Source organism: Anas platyrhynchos, chromosome 2 (genome assembly GCF_047663525.1).
Source record: "Anas platyrhynchos isolate ZD024472 breed Pekin duck chromosome 2, IASCAAS_PekinDuck_T2T, whole genome shotgun sequence".
In the NCBI taxonomy this organism is placed as follows: Eukaryota; Metazoa; Chordata; class Aves; order Anseriformes; family Anatidae; genus Anas; species Anas platyrhynchos.
This window is the reverse complement of record NC_092588.1, coordinates 90096977-90112384: the sequence shown is the minus strand read 5'-3', so window position 1 is coordinate 90112384 and position 15408 is coordinate 90096977. Positions and strand designations below refer to the sequence as shown.

The 15408-nt window shown below is 44.3% G+C and overlaps 1 protein-coding gene across 4 annotated transcripts in view; it reads right to left on the bottom strand.

Moving 5' to 3' along the window:
- The window catches only part of DSP (desmoplakin), a 39011-nt gene extending 32937 nt beyond the window's left edge, over positions 1-6074 (bottom strand). Inside the window, exon 1 of one of the 4 annotated variants that reach the window (XM_005010729.6) lies at positions 5547-6074. In XM_005010729.6, coding sequence (XP_005010786.4) covers positions 5547-5737 — 191 coding nt within the window. In that variant the 5' untranslated portion in view covers positions 5738-6074. The remainder of the gene's footprint in view (positions 1-5546) is intronic. The other 3 variants (XM_072035036.1, XM_072035035.1, XM_072035034.1) reach the window with 3 other exon arrangements.
- Positions 6075-15408: the final 9334 nt, after the last annotated feature.

Here is a 15408-nt window from a genome sequence, read left to right as displayed (position 1 = left end):
TCAAAGTACAACCCTGTAGCCTAGATCCTATGTAAAAATACATTTGTGACCCTCAGAAAGATGTAGGACCCTGACAATCCTCACACGAGGCAGATTTAGTGGATTGTCAAAGGACTATTTATTGGTAATCTGTCCTTTCATCTCATTTTGCTTACATGAAACTGAATGAGAATAAAGTAAAATTTTGGTCATTGCAACAACTACTGGTGCTATGATGATGACATTTTGATTTGATTTTAACTCTGGCAACACCTAAAGCTCAAATCTGTGAATGGGAACCTGCTGCACCAAACACTGCACACAGTGAAAGCACAGGCCAGTTTTTCCGCTTGATTTAGCGCACCCTGCAAATAGTTTTCAGCTTTTTGAACCCTTCCATGTACCTGTGCAGAAAGGGACCCAACTGGAGCTTGGAACTTTTAGCCAGACTTATAGCACAAGAGCGCCAGGACTCCTACTAATAAACAAACACCTTTGTAAAAACCTGACTAATGGCCATACTGCTTTGAATCTTCAACCCCTGTGGAACAGGGCTGAGCCAAACAGCCTATGCTGCTTCAGACCTGAGCTGGTAACCTACTTCTACCAGCAACTCAAAAAAATTTTAGGCTGTGACAGGTATTTTGAAGGCAAGTCATGAATTTCAAAACAACGCTATTAAACCGAATTCATTATTAAAATGACTTCATTTTAATAGTCATTAACTATTAAAGGAACAAATAGGGGGGATAGTGTCTTTGTTTTAGAACTAGGAGAATACTTCAAAACACAGAAGAATCACTTTTGATTTGGGGAAGGTTACAGATCTTCAGATGTGGCCCTGCAGCTCTCTACTGCCAGAAGAGCACTCAAAAAGAGACAGCATCATCATGTTGCCATCATTCTGCACAGGAAGCAAAAGGCTTGCTCCCTGTCAGGGCAAAATGTGTTGTTCCCATACCCTGCTATAAGCAGGTTTTGTACAGGGCAATATTTGAGACACCTCCCTGCTGCAATATACCTGCTGAGCCAAGCTTGGCTATTGCCGCACTGGTGAGTCCTGAATTTCTGAGCTAGGTTGCACTTCACTGTGAAGTGGGATGCTTGTGAGACATTGCTCCACAGAAAGAAATAACTATTTCTGCTTGTTTTAGCGGGACTGAGTGACACCCTCAAGGCCACACAATGAGTTGTGAGTATGGCGATCAGTGATTCAAGCACACCTGTGCCTATGTCCCTCAAGCACGCCATGGGTGGGTATCACCATCACCAACACATTTAAGAAGTAACAATATTTCTCAAATGACACGTTTTGAATAAATGATAGACCCTCTGTAAACAATCAGCTTCCAACCTGGCAGGTCCAACTGGGCTGTTGCTAACACAGGATGCACAAGGCGAGGAGGAAAGCCAACTATGCTCTGCTTCATCATTGCGTACTGCTGTTAAAAACACACAAACACATAGGGGCTGCTCTAGTTTCTGCCTCCATCAGCATCCAGAAGCTGCTGTGTCACCTGGGGGGCAGCAAGGGTCCAGAGGAGCAGGGGACACGCAGAAGAACATCTGTCCAGCAGTGCTGTGGAAATTGTTTCACGATTCCTTAATGCTTTGGAAGCACAGAAAAAGGATACTCTCAGCCCAAAGATCTGATTTAAGAGGGCCCACATCGAGTCAAAATAGTGTCTGTTAATTTTTTTGGCTCCACAAAATATTTATACTTTTAAAAATCTGAAGCATTTTTTTCCACTGACAAAGGTCTTTCTGCAGGTCCAAAGTATGAAACAACTCCCATAACTCAACACAGAGTCTGAAGCTGAGCAAAACAATAGCACCTCTCTTTTTTTTTTTTCCTCATACACACAAACTTGTTTGAACAAGCAATAGATTCATCAAGGGATTACCCGGTATGCCCAGGCTAGGTGAGTTAAAAGAAAAACCTGAACTGGAACAGAAATCCCCAGCACACATGCTGCACACAGCATCAGCTGAACCACCTCGCACCCACCGTCTGCTAGCTGCATGTGCACACCTGGAAATCCAAGTATTAAAAAATTGGTTTTAACACACAGGAGATGTATGACAAATAGAGAATCTCTGGAGAGAAACAGCTAACAGGTGAGCAATCAACTATCTGTAAAAATATAACCAGAAATTAAACTGCTACGTAACAGGAGGTTTCTTTACCCCTTAAAGACAGTGAATGCAAGTGTCAGAAAACACCAATAATTTGATAATGGGCTTTTCTCTTTGCATCTCTACTCCTACTAGGATCAGCTTTGGCACAGTGCATCTTCAGACACCTTCATATTTGGAAGCATAGGTCATGTACATAGGCCATGACATGATAAAGCTATCTTTTGAAGTTTATCATCGTGCATGATCGGGCTCTTAATCCCTTTAGAAATGTGCCAAAAAAAAAAAAAAAAATGTCACCAGTGAAATCTTAAAACTGCCACGGCCACGTGAGCTCGATGGAAGCGGGATTTCACAAGGGGCCCTGCCACACCTGTTTGAAGAAAATTCTCACACCCCTGAGCGGGACTTCTGCCACCAGTATGAATCACCAGCAGCGAGGCCGCCACTTGCAGGGGCAGGACCTGCCAGCTGCAGGCACGTCCGCACAGCCTGTGCTGCCTCTCCCAGCACCAGCTCTGCAAGAGGGAGGTGCAGGACCCAGCGCCCAGCCAGCATGGCGAGGCAGGGAGACAAGGCAACACGGCTCCTCCACCAACAGCCACCTGAAATACATCTGGCAAATGTTTTCATGCTTTCAAAGACACATAGAATAGCTTGCAATGGAACCAATCTCAGACAGGTACCTATAAAAAGGTGAGTTAGGAGGGGTGCAAGCTGGTTTCCTTCTTATCTTGTGCAGCACTACCAGCTGCTGTTAAGAGGTATTTCCGTGCTGGCTCGACCGCAGGGCATGCTTTGCGAGCACAGCAGGCATTTGGCAGTTCAGACACATTCTTTACTCTCCGTCTTCCGATAGTTTTGTTTCTCACCAGGGCAGTTGTCATGCCCAGCATGACACCGTGATTCATCTTGGCCAGGACCCTGCAGACCACTGCAAGGACAATTGGACGGGCAAAAATGCAGCTTTGGACCTGTTTCCTCTAAGCCTCTCCAGCAGTCCCTGCCAGTAACGTCAAGACTTGGGATCTGAATATCTAGATCCTTTCCTAGTTTAAGGTGCTGGCATTCCATTAGCCTTTAAGCAAATCTTGTGCATAAATTAGTTTTTGCAACAATGTGTCACTTGGCAACCATGAATCTTATGACCTCTTTTCTCCCCAAATCTTAATAAAACTGCTGAACTTGCCGCTGTCTTTTTGTCTTCTCTCCCAGCTGATCAGATTTTATCTCTCATAGCAAAGACATTGATAAATATTTGACTGATTAATTGGCAGTTTAGGAGTGCATGACTCAACATCAAGCTGAGTATCTGTACTCAGGGCCAAGCTCATCCTGAGTTCCCAAGCCAGAAGAAACCGGGAATGTTGTAAAAGCACCTTGCTGAGCCCTAAGGGTAGGGAGCGTCTTATATTGCTCTGTGACTAATGTAATACTCAGCACAGACTTGTTTGGCAGAATACGCCCCAAAACTTACAAGACTAGACCCTAAGCTAAATCCTACTGCATTGAAAATTAAGGTACAGTAATTTTCTCCATTGAAAAAAAAGAAGTCTCTGTTTTTCAGTTCAGCAACTGCCACTAAAATGTGTCACTAAACATATCAGACGTAACACAAATATTAAAACCAATTCCACAGACTATGCAAGGTAGTAACAGATGCAAGATCCTGCAAGCACAACCAGCACAGGATTTTGTGGATTTTCTGCACACAGCACATGTGCAAAATCAGACTTGACTGCTTTTTTCATCAAATGGCAAAAAATCCCTCATTTTCTACATGGGGACATACTGTAATTCAAATCAGCACCAATCTAAAATAAGCCTGTGCAACTCAGTAATGTGCAAGCACATACATTTTTCAAATACTTATTCAAAAGAAGAATATTGTATGTAAAAGAAGATTGTATGTAAAATACATATATGGTTTTCAGTCTGATTAACAGGGGAAGTTAGTAACATGCAGAGACCTTGGAATAAACGGAAAGGGAACTTTCATTGTAACATCCTTGCCAGTTACACGTTCCCGAAAAGGAGATATGAACATTATATTACAGAGAATAAATGAAACTATGTTGACAGAAGATCCTTAACCTCTTCACCAGGCCTATCCTCTCTGTTCTTGCTAAGACACCACTGAAAGCTAAAGAAATAAGAGCTTAACAGGCTGCGAGCTAGTTTAAAATATGTAACAAAACCCAAAGAATGCTAAATTGAAGTATTTCTCCTCTAGTGAAAGTCAGAACTAATAGGGAAGGCACGCCAGTGAATCCACTGTAGCTGCACCAGAGTGAAGACTGGAAAAAGACCAGGGAAGAATTAGCATGCTCCGCCATTTATTTTTCATGCCTGTCTCTTAAAAGCAGTAAAGGTATTTGCAGCGAAGCACCACTAGCAAAACAGACCCTCAAAAATGCAACACAGCCAGTGTTTTGGAATCCTAGCATGTGCAGTCTCCCTTGGTAAGGTATTGAATTGATCTCATTATACCTCAACAGATGGGGTATTCTCATACTGACTGCAGCAGTGGGTAGGCATGTTACAGCAGCAGCTAATCATAATGCACACAGCAAACCAAGAATGAAATGAAGAACTAAGAACTGTGCAAAGTAATAAACAAACATAGGTAGAATGCAAGTTATGTCCTGCATTCAGTGGTCCTCTGGCAACAGATCTGAAACACCTAAACGGAGCTCTCGGCACTGACTAGGGTTATCCTAATTCTCAACAGCCACTTACAGGTACGCTTATTTCATAAAGCCTGCAAGTTCTCATCTGCTGTTTACTTGCTGTATGTGTTTAACGCTCATCCTTCTGCAACCTGATCAGGATGTCAGTACAGTTAGGGCTTGTAACTTAACACAAATTGCATGACAGCACTTCCAAATCACTTCCCAAATCAGTGGCATCGATAATCAGAGCTATAGGTTTAACAGAACCGCTCCGTGTGTTAAAAATAAATAAATAAATAGATAGATAAAGCCTAACGGCCAGCAGTGTTCACTATAGGTGGCTATCAGACACCAAGGTCATTTCCTTCAGCGACTGGCACCTATTTCCAGTCCTATGAGCTCCTGGCCAAGGGGATTCATGGCAAGGTCTTCATAACTGCCATGCTTGGTTTTCATAGGTTTGGAGCACCTCTTGGCTCCAGAAAGGCTTTGCCAAAACTTCATCCGCGCAGGCTGGCGTCTTCCCCGCCAGGTCTCCGCCGTGCTGGTGCCAAGAGGGGAGGCAGAAGGCGGAGGACGGCCTCGCCCTTGCCCAGCCTCGAACCAAAGCGGAGGCTGAACGAGGCATTTTGCGTGCCAGATTGGCTCAGTTGTGCCAAGCAGCGACACCAAGACCCCGCTCTGCTCTCCACCCCGCTGATCGCCCCCCTCCCAAAGTCAAGCCTAACGAGGAGGCGAACCGCAGCCTCCCGCACCTACCCGTACCCGTCGGAGGCGTAGTCCCCCCCGTAGGTCTTCTGGTAGTAGTAGGTCTTGTGCGTGTGGGTGCCGCCGCCGCCGCTGCCCACCACATGGGAGCTCATCTCGTAGCGCAGGTCGGTGCCCGAGTCGGCCCTGGCCATGCGGCCCAGCGTGTTGAGCCGCGGGTGGGAGCCGCCGTTCATGCTCATGGTGGCGGGCGGGACGGGGGGCCAGGCGGGCACAGAGGGGACAGGCGAGCCGGGGCCCGAGGGGGGAGCGGCATTCACCGCCCGGAGGGCCCCAGCTGACGGCAGGCAGCCGGGGAGGGCGAGGGCAGGGAGCCGGGGAGGCGAGGTGCGGGGCGGGGGGCGCCGCCGAGCGAGGCTGCGGGAGGTGCTGCTGGTGGTGCTGCTGGTGGTGGTGGTGCTGGTGGTGGTGGTGGTGGTGCTGCTGCTACTGCTGGTGGTGCTGGTGGTGGTGGCAGGAGCAGAGGTGCCGTCCCGTCCCCTCCCCGCCGGCACAGGAAAGGCGAAGCCACACCTTTCGGCGGAGGTTTTAAGCCGCCACCTCCTCCTCCTCCTCCTCCTCCCTCAGCGGCCCCGGCCTCCCTCCTGCCCTCTTCCCTAGCCCGGCCTCCGGCTTGGCGTGGCCCCGGCCCCCCTCGTCGGGCCGTCCACCTGCCGGGGTGCCCTCACGAGTTTTCGGTTTGGAGGTGGGATCCCCATTGAAAACTGCAGGTGGACTTTGTGTCAGCTCAGCCTCTTTCAGACAGACCTCCAGGCACCGCCCAGCCTCCCACAGGGGGGCTACAACGCACCCGGCCCCCTACAACTCCAGAAGGCACCTCGCACCCAAAAACGACAGCAGCAGTTACATCAGCACGCTTACATCGAGGATGACTCTGGTCCACAGGCAGCAGCCACATCCCCCTGGCCCAAAACACTTACTACATGCTCATTAGGAAAGTAGTATAAATTATTTTTAATCAATTCACAGGCACACAGAGTCTGACAGCTGGGAACACTGTCCATATTCCAAGCCCAATCCATTTCCACAACTGTCCTGAAACTTGCACATAAATGAATGAAACGTGAGACTTGTATCGTGCTGTCTGTGACTGTGAAAGAGGGTATCAAAAAATGGGTTTTTAAACTGACTTTTTCACTTAGCAAGTTTTTTTTTGTGTGCCTAAAAGTTAAGCTTTACTCTTCAAAAGTGAAAAACAACAACAACAAAAAGTGCCAGTTGCTAGAGAAAAATAGTTTTACTATTTTGTGCGTGCGGTGTGTCAGCAAAGGCAGTTTGCCATAGGATACCCAGTGGTTCCTTCATTCTCAGCCACAGACTAATAGACTACTGGGTCAGTCTCAAGGGTCAATTAGGAACAATTTCTTAACTGTACTAAATTACACTACCGCAGCTGTTCTGGCCACTTGACCGTGGTGTTAGAAGGCAGAGGAAAGGTGGTCAGATTTTAAGTAGTCACCCACAAATAAAGCTGCCAGGCTTTACTGAGATAATCCCATGGCATTCATCCCAAAGCATGGTAAAGCCGACCGGTCATGTAAGTCACCCAATGTGCTGCAACAACACGTGCTGTTAGTTTTGAAATGTGTAGAAGATCACAAGCAACACGTATCATTCTTAAGTTCTTGGGCCCACTTCTGTCTTTCCTGCACTGAATATTTTCCTGATATTTTAGATCTGAGCAACAGACCACGGAACAGTAAACAAAAACAACATAAATGTACCAAAGGACAAGATTTTCTGAACTATTCCAAAAAGAAAAAAAGAACTGAAAGTGAGCAGTTTGTTGCAATGCCACTGAAACTGAAATGAATGAATGAATGAGAACCTGGCCTCCTGCTGGAGGTGGTGGTGGGCACAGCATAGTGGAGACATAAGAGCTCTTCCAAGCAAACTGGTCCTGAAAGGCATGCTGACAGCACCGCTCGGAGCTGTATGGAGCACTACAAAGCGGCAGAATGCAAGTTGCCTATTATCTGTGAAGTCATACAGTGACTTCTATATTGTAATATACATTCTATACTATGTATAACATGAATCATTACATATCAGTGTATATATATATACATACATACATATATCTGTGTGTATATATGTGGAGTTGGGTGCTTTTTTGAATAAAGATGATATCTGCACGAGTTGATGATTTGACATTACATTCCAAGTCATTAGGGAGCAGAATACAAAAGCAGTAAGGATGAGTAAGAAAAAAAAAAAGAAACGTAGGTTTGGTGCTATAAAGAAGAAAGTAAAAAAGTAGGAAAGAGGAGCGATTTAGACTAGGAGGGAGATGCAGAATGAGGGAAAGTTGAACTTTGTACCTTGGCACTCAGTTCAAACTTTTTGAAACAGAAATACAGACCACTGCATTAGTGCTACCAGCATACCTAAAGGTCAGATTTTTCAAGTGGTGATGTATCAAGTTGGACACTTGTATTTAGACATACAAACAATAAGCATTTTTTCAGCAGGTCTCTTTGAAAGTTGTCCATTTGAATGTATGTGTATTTAGAAATACAAAAATATTATGTTAATCTAGTGTTCTTCCTGAGTTTTAGCACCACCTCCAAACAGCCCCACCTTTCAGCTTGGACTAGTGTGCCAGCTCAGTGAGGCACTCCATTATTTGTGATGGAGACAGCATGTATGTGATACACCCAGAGGTCTGAATGAGTCATCGTTACCTGGATATGTAGAAAAATGTGCTTAAATAGCAAATCTGTTGGTCCTACTCACACAATTAGCCCCACTGAAATTAAGAGGAGAGGATAAGACTGAATGGATACTGAGAACAGCTCGATGCTCCCATCTGAACTATCTTCATGCATAAGAAATAGAAATAAGTAAATACAACTATTTTTATTTTGCTGAAACAAAGTAAATTTTGCTTGGATCCTACTCAGGGTGGAATTGGTTATCTTGAAGAAGTAACAAGTCACATGGGTATTGCTTAAAATTCTACTTACTGTGGGAAAATATTGCTGTCATAACTGGAAGATACCACTTCAGCCTTGCTCACCTACTTCTGGAAAGGGCCAATCCTGACATACCAGAGGCCACATCCTAAGTCCCTCTCCTTTACTTCAAGGAGTTTCTGAGAGCAAATGTCCAGTAAACTCTGCAGGCCTCAGTGTTTCATTTTCCCCCCAAGGAGAACTCAATGCAGAGAATAAAATGCAGTAATTTGGAGTTTCTTGTTCATGTCCCTTAGCAGAAGGGGACAGAAATTCTGCTTCTTAAGACATGGATCCCACGAAAGCTGTCTGGGTCTCCAGAGAATGTCTTTAGGCAAGTCAGTCTGAAGTAGATGTAACATTCCTTAATATTCCTTTCTGGCTCCTTAAACCAAGTCAGAGCCAAGGGCTTTTCTACAGCACTGTGTCCTAACCCACCACCTCTGGAACTGCATGTACCAAGAGGATGTTAGCAGAAAGCAACTCCAAGGAGGCAATGATACATTTGTGCCTTGAACATTGCTTTAGCAGACAGAGATAAGCTCCTTGATACATAATACTGGGGGTAGGCATAATCTCTTTCTTTAGGTTTTGTAAAAGGCTCTCCCAACCCCAAGTGATGTACCCAAAATCTTTGTTTCTGGCTTAGGCTACTGGATAGTGGTTCTTTAATTATTTATGGAGCTTCCTGAGGTGACTGTCTCTGTCTGTACCAGGGAGAGATCTATTTTTAACTTATAAACTGAATTCCTAAGGCATGCAGAAATTCCCCTCAATGGCTTGTTAATTAACTTTTAACAGGAACTGTCATCCCCTCCTACTTCACACAACATGGCACTGAACATGCTTAATGCCATCCTGTCTTTGATACCCTCCTTGCATGGAGAACCAAATAAATTTGAAATAGTTGAAACACTCTGATAACCAATAGTAGCAAACATTCAAAGCACAAAGGTGAATATGACCTGATATGGTCATATGAATATGAAACTGATTTTTGTTATTGTTGCTTACAAAAAATCAGGTCTAGAATTCCAAATAAAGATTGAATCATCAAGGTAAGACAGAATGTGACATATGTGTTCCTAACTCCTACAGTTCTGGGTACTAAGGACAAGTTTACACGTGCAAGCCCCTTATCTAGCTGTGCATCTTTGTAGCACGATTGCTGCGCATTACCACCCCTGTGCAACAGCTGCCTGGGAAGTGACAGCTTAAACTGAGTGGCAGCATTCGTGAAGTCCGTGTTTCTGAGGAAGTGAAGGCCAATCCTAGGAATTTCCACCTCCTCGCTTCACTCGGTCTGAAGAATTCAGTTAACACTCCCAAGTTTTCCCTCTGAGCTCTTCTCAATGGGGAGAGAGGCTCACCAGCTGGCACCAGTAGCAACACCTCTACAGCAACTACAGAGACGGTCTGAAATGTCATCAATAACAAAGCTAGAGGGCTCAGACAACTCACTCGAAGATATCTCTGTCATGGGGAAGATATCTTAAATCCACTCAACTGGTGCCTAATTATGGGCAGATTTATAATGCCCTGCAGCACAATCCATTTTAAAAAATAGATATGCCCCAATGAGTGCATGAGGGGGTTGGGGAAGGCAGGGAGTGACTGACACAAAGCTCATAGCGTGAACCTGTGACTTGTCAAGGCCCAGACTGCCTGCCAAGAGCTGTCATTCCCAGGGCCCCGAACAGCATCTGTGTTCCTTTCAGACATGCAATGGAGTGTTATGCTACCAGTTTCTGGTAGGATAAAAAATAAATAAAAAAATAAAAAAGTATTTTAATTCAAGGGGAAAATGCATCCTAGGACTGCACAATTCCTTCTACACCATGCAGAAGTAAAGGGTGTGGTGATGGATGTGTCAGCCTAGCCAAACCTGACTGACTACTCAGACAAAAAGTTTCAGGATGCTGTTTTGCTTCAGGTGGAGGACACCAACATGTGACAGCCTTTTCCCACCGTGGTCCCACCATGACTGACAGCAAGGACACAATATTTCTACACAACTCTTGTTTTCATGTTGCTGCAAGCAGAGCTACCTAGTATTGATAGTACAAGGTTGATTATTTAATGATACATTCTTCCCATTCATTTAAAAACTCACTTCACAACACTATTTCATCAACGCTCACTGACATTTGCCAGAGCTTGAGAAGTTTACAGAAAGATACTTGATAGTGCTGACAGCAACACGAGGCTATTTCTGACCAGCTATTCTGTAGCAGTGGGTTGAAAGTCTTTTCAGCCACATGATGTGCATGCAGTATGCATTCATTTGTGAAGATGAATTATTTTAACAAAACATGAACTTTTGGCAGGGTGCATCCTCCCTCATTATTTGGTTTGATATTTGGCTCTAGACACCACAGTGCAGCTGGGCTGCATGCAGCACCAGGTGAGAAGTGGAACAGAAAGCTCTCAAGGGATCTACAGTTGCTTCACACCAGGCGGGGCTGTTCTAATTTACACCCATGTATCTGCAAGCCCAAAGGGATGAGGAGCATGATGATTTTATTGACACTCATCCCTTTCTTCTGCTTATGCCTTCGTTCTTGGAAATGGGAACAAAGGGTCAAATGGGACTGCTACACTCGCCCCGTAGCCACCCATGGTTTCCCCTCATTAGCGTGAATCTCCCATTAGCAAGGTTGCACATTATAACAGATGCTTGTCATCCCAGCATGTCAAACAACTGGGTTATGGTATTGGCTTGAGGCACTGATGGTCTCATTAAAATATTACCACCATAATTAAAAATACTTTGTAACCTGTAAGAGTGAATACCAGATCGGAGCAGTTATAAAGGTCCTAACTATCTTTACCAATTAATGGAGAAAAATAGGAGTTTTTAAACAGATTTGCATGCACATGTCCCCTACACTGAACTTTTACGGTGTATAATAGCTGCAGGCTGTGGAGGACAATGGAGAGTTGGATCGTTGGATATAATATATACAAAAGAATGGCAATTAACTCAGTTTGCATTAGTTTTCGCAAGCAGACTTGTCGTTTCATGTTCAATTTGTGGGTCATACCACAGCTATTTTGATAACAAACAGGGAAGATAAAGATTCAGTTCTTTGCTGTGCCAGAAGCTCTGCTTCTCCCAGCTGAGAAGTAGAGGTGTCATCCTTACAAGAATATTTTCTTCTCCAAAACCCCAAGGCTATATAGAGGGTGATTTATCTCCTCATAGAATTGGAAACCTCCTTACCAAGATTCCCACTCTACAAACTCCAGATGTTATCACAGCATTGTGTATTCCAGACGTACTTGCATGTATACCCAACCAGTACGTTGGGTATGCAACCAAAGGAATCTCTGGCTACTCAGCAAGGGCAGCATTAAGAATTGCTTTGTGTTGTAAAAGCGTTTTCAAACATGTAAAACCTGACTTAAGAAAGATTCCTAGGAGTCTTTTTTATTGTGAACATTTAATGTGGAATTTGTTACTATAAAGTTTGCATTACAAGTAAGGGAAAAGAGAGGCAGCCTCCACACACACAGATCCACAAGTCCCTAAGGATAAATTCAGAAGTGAAAAGTTGAAGCCAATCTTTCTCTTCCATCCAGCTGAGTCATGTTGAACAGAAATGCAAAAATGAGAGGGTCTTTTATTACATCTATATTCTCCTCCACTGCAAAAGCACAAACATCACTATAACCCATTTAAAACTTGAGTAGTTGCCATCAGCAGAACCACAAAACTACATGGCAGCCACTGGGGATCGTGAAACATTTCTGATTGCCACACCTCTCGAGATGTGACAGTGTAAATATGGAAGTGTTCTCCTGTCTAGACCAAATTCCAGTGATACCTCAATATCACTCAGACTTGCACTGGAACAATCTTATCCTTCTCAGTCTTCAAGTATTGTACCAGCATAGCTACTCAGTGTTCGAGAAGCTGGTGCACTTCACTTCCTACCCCCAAACACCTACACCATCCTTGTAGTGGAAATACCAGAATCAATTTCATTTAGTTTTCCACCTTCTCATTCTCTGCTCCATGTAATTATAAAAGTCTGATAAAAAGACCAGAGGATTAGAGCCCTAATATGATATTAGATGCTAAAGAAACTACTTTGCATTAATGCTTTCTCCACAGCTCTCCATGTGATTTAGACAGGTTTGTGGGTATCTAAAGTATCTTCTCTCTCTAAGTAGCTCTGAGACAGACATGTAGGAAATAAAATTATTACTTGATTTACTCTTTTTCTGTTCAGATCCATTTCTGTGTTAGGAAGAACTAGATTCATTTAGGATATAGTCAGCTGTTTCCATAAAAATGCTAATCTTTTGCATAATTAGCACCATCAGATCCAGCAAGACCAATATCAACATGATACAGACTTTGACAGGAAACGGGGAAAAAAAAGGATTGTTTAACATTAACTTTGTTGGAACAGTTCTGAGGTCTTATTTTCTGCGTGGATTCCTGGGAAATCACCTCCAAATGACTTTGTACAAAACAAGATCATCTTACTGTAACAATGGCTCCTTGTGCACACATCTTAGCAAACTAAATGTGCTTAAGTCGTCCTCAAAACACCTGTACAGATACTGGAAGACCACACTGTGTTATACACTGTAGACATGATTTCCCTCAATTGAATCAGAAATTTCACTTGTCCACACTACTCTGTTAAACACAGTGTGAATTTAAACTAAGTCCAGTGCTGCCGGTCTCATGCCAGGTGTGTCCCCTCCTCCAGGACAGAATCTAGCCATACCCTTGAAAAAATGCCAGTTTTGTCTGCAAGAAGGCAATAAAATAGTAATTATGAACTGGGTAGCTGTAGCACTGTGCTTCCTTGTACTTCTGTAGCTAACACACTCTGATTAACACAAGAACCAGAGGTACCATGACCTGGATCTTTTGAGAGAGGCAGAAGCACCTGGTGCTTACTCCACCTGCCTCTGGTGTGTGGGAAGTGGTACGATGCACTGCGCCTGAGGGGAGCTCCTGGGTGGTGGAGCTGGGCAGGAGGAGAAAGGGACTCTCGTGTAACAGCCAGCACCTGGGTCAGTTATATTTTTGCTATTACGCTTTGCCTGTCTCATCTCAAAAGACCATAAGTTTTTCAGGACTTTTGTCTTCTGTGCAAACTATGACCAACACCGAGAAGTTCTTACTTTCACTGGGACGACACCGGGGCTTCTAGGTGATGAATAACTTAAGTGATAAAGTCTCCCTTCCCAGTTTGAGCGAGAAATCACAGAATGGTTCAGGCTGGCCTCAGGAGGTCTGTGGTTAAACTCCTGCAGAAAGCTCTTTAGCTATGAGATCAGGCCAGGTTGCTCAGGGTTTTGTCCAGAGAAGTCTTGAAAACCTGAAAGGATAGTGCCTGCACAACCTAACTGTGCAGCCTGTTCCACTCCTTGTTGTCCTCATGAAGAAAGGTTCCTCTTTATACCCAGTTCAACCCTCTCATTTCAATTTATGCCCACTGTCTGTTGTCATTGTGCCACTGTGAAGAGCTTTGTTGGCTCTGATAATTGCCTTATATGTACCGGCAGGCTGTTCTTAGCCCCCCAAAGACGTCTCATCCCTGGGTTGGACAAGCACTGGTCCCTCAGCCTTTCCTCATGAGGCTGATCTCCAAATCCCTACCATCTGAGGGGCTTAGCAGCAAGTTTATTAACTTAGTTCTTGGACCAGGGCTGAAACTTGGATACAATGCTGTAAATGGGATCTATTGAATACTGCACAGAGGGGGGTAATCACAATAACCACTCCTCTCGGTACAGGGGCTGTGCTCTGCTGATACAGCCCAGTCTGCTTCAGGCTCTTGATTTTCCTTGCTGCCAAAGCACACTGCTGGCTCATGTGTAGCTTATTGCTCATCAGCATCCTTAAGACCTTTTGTGCAGAGCTGTTGCAAGGAGCTATCCCATCCCAGTTGGAGAACTTCATAAGGTTCCTGGTAGCCCATTCCCCCAGCTGTCCAGGTCCCTCTGAGTGACAGCCCTGCCCTGAAGCATGATGACTCGTCTCCCCAGTTTGGTGTCAGCTGCAGACTTGCTGAGTGCAAGTTGTTGTTCAACCTACACATCACTAAAAAAGATAATAAATCAGATACAAGCAGAGTTCTCTGGTATCTATTCTGGCATGTAAAGGCCTCCAAATACAACATAAACCCTTTAAGCTCAGCAAACAAGAGAGTTTTTTCAGTTTTTTACCCATCTATTAATCCATCTGTCCAGACCAGAATGTTTCAGCTAGGATACAAAGATGCTGTGGGAGATCATGTCTAAAGCTAAGTTAAAGCCAAGGCAGATAACAACCACTGTTCTTCCCTTATCAAAAAAAAAAAAAAAAAAAAAAAAAAACAGGTTGGTCAAGCAGGGGGAGTTCCCACTCAATACTAGAGAAAATAAACCTGCCGTAAGAGTAAACACTGGAGCAGGTGCCCAGAGAGACTGTGGAATTTCCACCTCAGAGATACTCAAAACCCAACTCCCAACTGGACAAAGCCCTGGGCAGCCTCTTCTACCTTGGACATGGGTGGGACAAGATACCTCTAGAGGTCTCACAAAGCCTACATGACCTGTGGTTCATGATTTAATCTTGGTAGATCCACGTTGGCCATTCCCAAGCACCCTCTTCTTGTTCATGTAACAAAGCATTCACCACTGTCCTTCATGGAGGTTTGATAGAAGCATGAACACCATACATGCCCTGGAATATTACTTATTCCAAAGGGCATAAAATCACCTTCTTCGTTATTCAGCAGCACACATACAATTCTAGCTGGCTCAGTGGAAATCCCGATACTTTTGCTTTTTGGATGCCTGAAGGCAATACTTTCCCTAGGATTTTTTTTTTTTTTAAAGTTAATTCTCACTGAATTGCTTTTAGGAGAAGGTGGAGGTGTCAGCATTGTTAA